The sequence below is a fragment of the Salvelinus sp. IW2-2015 genome, unplaced genomic scaffold (assembly GCF_002910315.2).
Source record: "Salvelinus sp. IW2-2015 unplaced genomic scaffold, ASM291031v2 Un_scaffold1618, whole genome shotgun sequence".
Classification (NCBI taxonomy): Eukaryota; Metazoa; Chordata; class Actinopteri; order Salmoniformes; family Salmonidae; genus Salvelinus; species Salvelinus sp. IW2-2015.
In genome coordinates, this window is record NW_019943037.1 from 119,101 (window position 1) to 129,407 (window position 10,307).

The 10,307-nt window shown below is 40.7% G+C and overlaps 1 protein-coding gene across 1 annotated transcript in view; it reads left to right on the top strand.

Annotated features, from left to right (window-relative positions):
• The first annotated feature begins 1,558 nt into the window (after positions 1-1,558).
• dennd6aa (DENN/MADD domain containing 6Aa) overlaps positions 1,559-10,307 on the top strand; it is a 43,978-nt gene continuing 35,229 nt past the window's right edge. Inside the window, 3 exon segments of the mRNA XM_070439401.1 lie at positions 1,559-1,866; positions 2,111-2,149; positions 2,245-2,287. Of these exon segments, the coding sequence (XP_070295502.1) occupies positions 1,642-1,866; positions 2,111-2,149; positions 2,245-2,287 (307 nt within the window). The 5' untranslated portion in view covers positions 1,559-1,641.

Genomic DNA, 10,307 nt, shown 5'->3' on the forward strand with positions numbered 1-10,307 from the left:
CTCCAAATAAAATTATTAAGAATCTTATCTAAGTCCTTTACAATTTTGGGGGGTAAGTCAAGTGATAACGATACATAAACCGATCTGGATAACTTTTCAGCTTTGGATAATAAAACCCGACCGTATCACGAAATATCTCTCATCAACCAGAGGTTCAATTTCTTCTTTGTTTGAACAAGCCTCACTATATACGGAAAGATATTCTCACTAATACCCAAGAACAAGGAGGTCTTGAGGTTTTAAATTTCAATACTCTAAATAATACTTTTAAAATTAATTGGATTCTGAAGTATATTAACAACCAGAACAGTATTTGGAATGTCTTCCCTAAGTATTTATTTGACTCTGTTGGTGGTTTAGAATTTTTGCTTCGTTGTAATTTTGATGTTGATAAAATCCCATTAAAGTTGGCCAAATTCCATAAGCAGGCAATTTTAGCTTGGATRTTAGCGTATAAACACAATTTTCCCCCTCACARATACTTTATATGGAACAACAAGGATATACGATTTAAAAATAAGTCTCTTTTTTTCCGGAACTGGTTTGAGAATAWAATTATTTTAGTTGGTCAGTTACTGAATGAGGATAGAGATCTACTCTCATATGGGGAATTTCTTGATAAGTTTAAAATTCCAATAACCCCGAAAGAATATGCAATTGWTTTTGATGCGATTCCAAGGGGGGTTGTATCTCTTTTAAATTCCTCTGTGGTTGATGTAAGTAACATAGATTTACATGAAAATATATTCATTGGTAATATTAACATCAAAGATAAATGTAGTAATACACAGATTAGGAATATTGTTTGTGATACTACAATTCTCTCAGCAAGATTATTTTGGTCAAATATCTATGCTAACAAATATTGTATCAGTAACAAAGTAAAGGAAGTTTCATTTAAAATGTTACATTTATCCTGTGAAACATGTTTTGGAAAGATTCAAGCTGAATATTGAATATAACTGTGATTTCTGTGGAATGGAGGAGACCATTTTGCATTTGTTTTTTGCCTGTATTTATAGTAGAATCTTTTGGATTGACATCCAGAATTGTGTTACAAAAAAAAAGGACCGGTTGTACAATTTTTATGGTTTTGATATAATGATTTATTTCAGAAATTCTGACATAGATAAAGATGAAGTATATTTAATTMAATTGCTAATAATACTAGGTACATTTCATATTCACAAATGGTCTAATTCAAAACCTAACTTATTTCACTTTATAAATGAGTTAACACAATATGGCACTACTTTAACTAAAATGAAAAACAAAAATGCAATTAAAACTTGTATTATTAATGAATATGATTTGTTTGTTTAGGATTCCTGGCAATGTAAATAGTTTGTTTGTACGCTTGTTTGCATGTGACTATTCCTCTTTTGTTTGTTTATATTTGTTAATAAAAATAAAAAATAAAATATTTTTTAAAACGCCCATGATTGTAGCGCTGACTAGTGGGCTTGTGCCGCTACTGCATTTCTGGTTGGAACGTTACGTACTTACGCAGCGTAGCCACGCCGGACTACGTTTTCTGTGTTCTTTTCTGTGTGGGGTACGTTTGTTAGCTTGCTATCAAAGGATAAAGTGACCAGTATAAAAGTTATCGAAAGGAAGCAATTTCCACCCTCGGGTTTCGTGATGGCTTTGCAGGGCTCTGAGGAGATAGAGGAGCAACTCGCAGAGCCTGAAGAGGTTGGAGACGAGGATGTGAGCATCTCTCCAGCGGAAGAAATAACGTTAACCGTCGGGCCTGGAGGAGAGGAGGACACGGACCCGCTTCTCCTGCCGTGGGATCGCTTCTCTGCCTGGCTACACTGCATCTGTGTCGTCGGGTTCGATCTAGAACTCGGCCAGGCGGTGGAGGTACAGTGAAATACCTTTCTCTGCTTGTTGTTAGTTCGTTAGATGGATAGCTAAACTTAGCTGGCTAACTAACTAATGGTGTTAGTTATAGCTAACTATATCTGGCTAACGTTCTTTAGCAAGCTATTGGAATTTAAAGTAACGTTATACAGTTAGCATTTAGTTAGCTAGCTAACCAGTGAGCTATCCGCGTTAACAGCTAACGTTACGTTAGCTAGCCAACTGTTGTTTCTCTCTCTTGCAGGTCATCTACCCACACCATTCCAAACTATCCGAGAAGGAGGCAAGTTATGTTTTCAAAAGTAACGTCATGTAGCACACTGACTGTCTTGTATTGAAACGTCACATCAAACAAACTATGAATTATTTTTGTTCCAGAAAACAAGTATCTGCTACTTGTCATTCCCAGACTCCAACTCAGGTAAGCTCCTTCCTTCATAGTCTCTCATGAACCAGAATCTGGGTTTAAAGGAAACGTTGAATATGACGATCAATAACGTTAAAATACGTTCGTTACTTAGCAAAGAATGGAGTCTCGATGAGCAACTATTGTCATAACTGCCGTCACGGCAGGTATGTACTGCCAAAAAAGGTCGAAATAAAGTTGAATGCAGTTGTGATGCCCATGATTTAAAAATAGCATATCTTTTTTCTCCTTTAGCTGGTAATTGAAGCACGCTTYCCATTCGCCATGCTAKTGCATATAGGCAACAGTACGTAGGCTTCATTGTATCAGACAATGAGCTGGAGGCAGTATGCATTTTGAAAACATATAGGTCTACTTGTTTGAAGGCACGTCTTATCTTGCTTCAGAGTAAAATCCGACCATTGCAGGCAATTATTTTATTGACTTCCATATGCCATTGAAAACACTTTCTCTCCTGTTCTATTGGTTTTCAAATCAACTTTCATTGTCCGTCAACCAAAGGCACAATCCTAGTCATATTAGCAACCCATGTTAGTTGATGATAACCCTATTATATTAACATCCCATGCTAGGTGATGATAACCCTAGTCATATTAGCAACCCATGCTAGTTGATGATAATCCTAGTCATATTATCATCCCATGCTAGTTGATGATAATCTTAGTCATATTATCAACCCATGTTAGTTGATGATAATCCTAGTCATATTATCAACCCATGCTAGTTGATGATAATCCTAGTCATATTAGCAGGATGCCTAAGTTGATGATAATTCTAGTCATATTAGCACCCATGCTAGTTGTTGATAATCCTAGTCTATATTAGCAACCCATGCTAGTTGATGATCATCCTAGTTCATATTAGAGCATGCTATTTGATGATAATCCTAGTCATATTACACCATTGCTAGTTGTTTGATAATCTAGTCATATTATATCAACCATGCTAGTTGATGATATCCTAGTCATATTAGCACCATGCTAGTTGATGATAATCCTAGTCATATTAGCACCATGCTAGTTGATGATAATCCATCTTATATTAAAGCATGCTAGTTGATGATAATCCTAGTCATATTATCAACCCATGCTAGTTGATGATCATCCTAGTTATTATTAGCAGCCCATGTAGTTGATGATAATCCTAGTCATATTAGCAACCCATGCTAGTTGATGATAATCCTAGTCATATTAGCACCATGCTAGTTGATGATATCTCTAGTCATATTACACCATGCTAGTTGATGTAATGCCTAGGTCATAAACCCATGCTAGTTGATTGATAATCCTAGTTCATATTTACAACCATGCTAGTTGATGATAATCCAGTCATATTAGCAACCCATGCTAGTTGTTATGATAATCCTAGTCATATTAGCAACTCATGCTAGTTGATGATAATCCTAGTCATATTAGCAACCCATGCTAGTTGATGATAATTCTTAGTATCATTAAACCATGCTAGTTGATGATAATCTTCTAGTCAATTCATCAACCCATGTTCTAGTTATGATCATCCTAGTCATATTAGACCATGCTAGTTGATGATAATCCTAGTATATTAGCAACCTCATGCTAGTTGATGATAGATCTAGTCTTATTAGCACGCATGCTAGTTGATGTATATCCTAGTTCCCATATAGCATGCTAAGTTGATGAAATCCTATCATATTACAACCCATGCTAGTTGATGATAGATCTAGTCATATTATAAACTAGTGATGATAATTTCCTATGTATCATTATTGCAACCTTTTGCCTTATTGTTTGATGTATTAATCTAGTCATATTTAGCACCATTGCTTATGATGTATTTATATTCTATGTCTATTATATCTGTTGTGATTACGCTAGTCTTTAGTGCTATGTTAGTGTTGTTTACCCACCCAATTGCATATGGCCGGTACATTTCTCAATGTACGATAAGTTTTAAATGCTGCAGGTCAAATGTCCGGTGCCACATTTTACTGACACGCTGTACTCGCACCCCATGTTAGACACGCCCTGAAACGTGTATCACACCCATTTTAGACACGCCCTGACACGCTGTATTTCATCAGTTAGACACGCCCTGAACTGTATTTCATCCCATGTTACACGCCCCTGAACCTGTATCGCACCCATGTTAGACACGCCCCTGAAACGCTGTATTTCATCCCATGTTAGACAGCCCCTGAACCTGTATCGCACCCATGTTAGAACGCCCTGAAACGCTGTATAACCCATGTTAGACACGCCCTGAAACGCTGTATCGCACCCATGTTAGACACGCCCCTGATACCTTGTAATGCGATCCATGTTAGACACGCCCCTGACACTCTGTATCGACCCATGTTAGACACGCCCCTGAACTGTATCACACCATTTTAGACACGCCCCTGAACCCCTGAACCTGTATCGCACCCATGTTAGACACGCCCCTGAACCTGTATCACACCCATGTTAGACACGCCCCTGAACCTGTATCACACCCATGTTAGACACGCCCCTGACACGCTGCTCCAGGCACTGAGTCAGTCATTTACTCCACAGCTGATTGGGTGTCAGGCAATAGCTGAGTTTATATAAAGCTGTTAAAATATTTTCTCTGGACTCTCCCACTTTTCTAAGTAGTAAGTACACACATACAGTACCAGTTAAAAGTTTGGACACACCTACTGATTCAAGGGTTTTAATATTTTTTTAAACTATTTTCTACATTGTAGAATAATAGTGAAGACGTCAAAACTATGGAATCCTGTAGTATCCAAATAAGTGTTAAACAAATCAAAACATATTTTGTGTTCTTCAAAGTAGCCACCCTTTGCCTTAATGACAGCTTTGCACACTCCATGCAGAGTTAAACAGTAAGAACTATCAGCAAGACAAAATAAGGAAATAGTAACACAATAACGAGGCTATATGCAAGGGTTACTGGATAATTAAGGTAATATGTACATGTGGATAGAGGTAAAAGTGACTAGGCAATCAGGATAGATAATATACAGAGTAGTAGCAGTGTGTGTGTGACATCTATCTATATATATATATATATATATATATATATGTGTGTGTGTGTGTGGGTAGAGTCCAGTGTGGGTAGAGTCCAGTGAGTGTGTGTGACATCAATATATATATGTGTGTGGGTAGAGTCCTGTGTGGGTAGAGTCCTGTGTGGGTAGAGTCAAGTGAGTGTGTGTGACATCCGGTGCGCGGGCGGGTAGAGTCCGGTGATACTCCGGTGTGTGTGTGGGCAGAGTCCGGTGTGTGCGCGGGTAGAGTCCGGTGATACTCCGGTGTGTGTGTGTGGGCAGAGTCCGGTGTGTGCGCGGCGGGTAGAGTCCGGTGATACTCCGGTGTGTGGGTAGAGTCCGGTGCAACATAAAACGGTTGTCAATCCAAATGGTTTCTGTAGCCGTTGGATGACCTGTTCACCAATCTTATGGCTCGGAGGTCGGGAGCCATGTTGGTATGGAACCTTTAGACGTTGTGTTTTTACTTACATTTAGTTTTGTAATTGACTACAACAAACAAGAAAAATTGTGTTTGTGGAAAATGTGATTTTTAGATTTGCTGTGAGCCGCCACACAGTTTTTCCCCCCCGCGGGCCGTGACGTTCTGTCTATTAACGACTGGGACTATGCAAAAAGATGTTCGCAGGCTGATATTAAAATAATGTTGAGACTGGTTGGAATGTTCACATGCTCATTGATAATGACTATCAAACTAAAGCAATGGAACGTTGTATTGGGTGGCTCTCCTCTTAAAAACATGATATTTGGTGAGTTTTTGCCATCAGATCAAATTATTTACATAGCCTGACTCCTCATTGAAACAACAATGTGACAAATAGCACAACTACATGTTTGTTTTTAGGGAAATGAATCATACTGGGATGAAGTCCAAGAGATCCAAAGTTAGTTTTGTATTGGATTACCCCCTTTTTGAACCAATTCTTTTGATTTCACATACGCTGCTGTTACTGTTTTTGTCTCTGTGCTGTTGCCTAGTTACTAGCCCTACTTATATGTACATATCTATATACTGCTACTCTGTGTATACAGCCATGTTATTGTTACTCATTGGGTTTATTCCTCGTGTTATTTTTCTATTGTTTCTCTTCATTGTTGGGAAGGGCCTGTAAGTAAGCATGTCACTGGTAGTTTACACCTGATAATTCTCACTGAACTATAAAATAAATAAATTCTGAAGTGAATTTATTTATTTTTTCTTCAGAGATTCAGATGTATACTTAGCTATTTCATTTTTTTCCCTTTAAATTCTTATTTTTTCCCCCTTTTTCTCACCAATTTTTGATCTTGTCTCATTGCTGGAACTTTCCAATGGGCTCAGGAGAGGCTGAGGTGATGTCATACGTCCTCCGAAAACATGACCCGCCTAACCGCGCTCCTTAACACCCGCCAGCTTAACCCGGGAGCCGGGTTCACCAACTTGTCGGAGGAAACACTGTTCAACTGACGTCCGGGGTMAGCTCGCAGGCACCCGGCCSRCCACAAACAGTCGCTAGAGCGCGATGAGCCATGTAAAGACCAAACCCTCCCCTAACCCGGACGATGCTGGGCCAATTGTGAACCGTCCTATGGGACTCRCGGCCACGGCCGGATGTGGCACAGCCCGGGAATGAACCCAGGTCTGTAGTAACGCTTCTAGCACTGCGACGCGGTGCCTCTCAGAAGGCCCTATACTTAACTACTTTATAATTATTTTAAAAAAATGATCAGATATTATTAATTTTACCATTATTTTCACAAAAGTCAAATTTATTACTGTTTTAGAAGTCAAACGGTAATAAACAAATCAATATTTGTAATATTTGTTTTATAACATTGTTCCCCTAATGAAAAGGCTTAACACTGGAAGAAAAATATATATTTAAAATAAAAAATTATACAATTTAATCAGAGCTCTTTAGCCATTTTTGTAATGAGAAGGACAAGTAAAAAATAAATTAATAATAATAATAATATTTCACCTCTTTATTTAACCAGGTGGCGAGTTGAGAACAAGTTCTCATTTACAATTGCGACCTGGCCAAGATAAAGCAAAGCAGTTCGACACATACAACAACACAGAGTTACACATGGAGTAAACAAACACACAGTCAATAACACAATAGGAAAAAGTCTATATACACTGTGTGCAAATGAGGTAAGATAAGGGAGGTAAGGCAATAAATAGGCCATAGTGGCGAAATAATTACAATACAGCAATTAAACACTGGAGTGATAGATGTGCAGAAGATTAGTGTGCAAGTAGAGATACTGGGGTGCAAAGGAGCAAAACAAATAACAGTATGGGGATGAGGTAGTTGGATGGGCTATTTACAGATGGGCTATGTACAGGTGCAGTAATCTGTGAGCTGCTCTGACAGCTGGTGCTTAAAGTTAGTGAGGGAGATATGAGTCTCCAGCTTCAGTGATTTTTGCAGTTCGTTCCAGTCATTGGCAGCAGAGAACTGGAAGGAGAGGCGGCCAAAGGAGGTGTTGGCTTTGGGGGTGACCAGTGAGATATACCTGCTGGTGCGTGTGCTACGGGTGGGTGCTGCTATGGTGACCAGTGAGCTGAGATAAGGCGGGGCTTTACCTAGCAAAGACTTATAGATGACCTGGAGCCAGTGGGTTTGGCGACGAATATGAAGCGAGGGCCAGCCAACGAGAGCATACAGGTCGCAGTGGTGGGTAGTATACGGGGCTTTGGACAAAACAGATGGCACTGTGATAGACTGCATCCAATTTGCTCAGTAGAGTGTTGGAGGCTATTTTATAAATGACATCGCCGAAGTCAAGGATCGGTAGGATAGTCAGTTTTACGAGGGTATGTTTGGCAGCATGAGTGAAGGATGCGTTGTTGTGAAATAGGAAGCCGATTCTAGATTTATTTTTGGATTGGAGATGCTTAATGTGAGTCTGGAAGGAGAGTTTACAGTCTAACCAGACACCTAGAATATGTGGACAACTACAAATACCTAAGTCAGAATTGTCCAGAGTAGTGATGCTGGTCGGGCGGGCGGGTGCGGGCAGCGATCGGTTGAAGAGCATGCAAATAGTTTTACTTGCTTGAGATACAACTCTCCTTCATTCAGTTAAATGTGTTAACTAACCTCCTCGTCTGGAGGTTAGTTAACACAGTGTCCAAAGAAGGGCCAGATGTATACAGAATGGTGTCGTCTGAGTAGGGGTGCATCAGAGAATTACCAGCAGCAAGAGCGACATCATTGATRTATACAGAGAAAAGATTCGGCCTGAGAATTGAACCCTGTGGCACCCCCATAGAGACTGMCAGAGGWSCGGACAACAGGCCCTCYGATTTGACACACTGAACTCKRTCTGAGAAGTAGTTGGTGAACCAGGCGAGGCAGTCATTTGAGAAACCAAGGCTGTTGATTCTGCCGATAAGAACGTGATGATTGACAGAGTTGAAAGCCTTGGCCAGGTTGAATACAGCTGCACAGTATTGTCTCTTATCGATGGCGGTTATGATATCGTTTAGGACCGTGAGCGTGGCTGAGGTGCACCCATGACCAGCTTGGAAACCAGATTGCATAGCGGAGAAGGTACGGTGGGATTCGAAATGGTTGATCATCTGTTTGTTAACTTGGCTTTCGAGGACCTTAGAAAGGCAGGGTAGAATAGATATAGGTCTGTAGCAGTTTGGGTCTAGAGTGTCTCCCCATTGAAGAGGGGGATGACCGCGGCAGCTTTCCAATCTTTGGGGATCTCAGACTATATGAAAGAGGTTGAACAGGCTAGTAATAGGGGTTGCAACAATTTCGGCAGATAATTTTAGAAAGAGACGGTAGAGATTGTCTATCCTAGCTGATTTTGTAGGGGTCCAGATTTTGTAGCTCTTTCAGAACATCAGCTATCTGGATTTGGGTGAAGGAGAAATGGAGGAGGCTTGGGCGAGTTGCTGTGGGGGGTGCAGGGCTGTTGACCGGGGTAGGGGTAGCCAGGTGGAAAGCATGGCCAGCTGTAGAAAAATGCTTATTGAAATTCTCGATTATCGTAGATTTATCGGTGGTGACAGTGTTTCCTAGCCTCAGTGCAGTGTGCAGCTGGGAGGAGGTGCTCCTATTCTTCATGGACTTTACAGTGTCCCAAAACTTTTTGGAGTTTGTGCAACAGGATGCAAATTTCTGTTTGAAAAAGCTAGCCTTTGCTTTCCCAACTGCCTGTGTATATTGGATCCTAACTTCCCTGAAAAGTTGCATATCACGGGGGCTATTCGATGCTAATGCAGAACGCCACAGGATGTTTTTGTGCTTGTCAAAGGCAGTCAGGTCTGGAGTGAGCTAAGGGCTGTTCCTGGTTCTACATTTTTTTGAATGGGGCATGCTTATTTAAGATGGTGAGGAAAGCACTTTTAAACAATAACCAGGCATCCTCTACTGACGGAATGAGGTCAATATCCTTCCAGGATACCCGGGCCAGGTCGATTAGAAAGGCTTGCTTGCTGAAGTGTTTTAGGGAGCGTTTGACAGTGATGAGGGGTGGTCGTTTGACCGCAGACCCATTACAGACACAGGCAATGAGGCAGTGATCGCTGAGATCCTGGTTGAAGACAGCAGAGGTATATTTGGAGGGCAGGTTGGTTAGGATGATATCTATGAGGGTGCCTGTGTTAATGGCTTTGGGGTGGTACCTGGTAGGTTCATTGATAATTTGTGTGAGATTGAGGGCATCAAGCTTATTAGATTGTAGGATGGCTGGGGTGTTAAGCATGTCTCAGTTTAGGTCACCTAGCAGCACGAGCTCTGAAGATAGATGGGGGGGCAATCAATTCACATATGGTGTCCAGGGCACCACTGGGGGCTAAGGGGGTCTATAGCAAGAGGCAACAGTGAGAGACTTGTTTCTGGAAAGGTGGATTTTTAAAAGTAGAAGCTTAAACTGTTTGGGCACAGACCTGGATAGTAAGATAGAACTCTGCAGGCTATCTCTGCAGTAGATTGCAACTCCGCCCCCTTTGGCAGAGTTGTGGGGTAAGGCAGGTGTTTAGAATATGAACTAAACCCT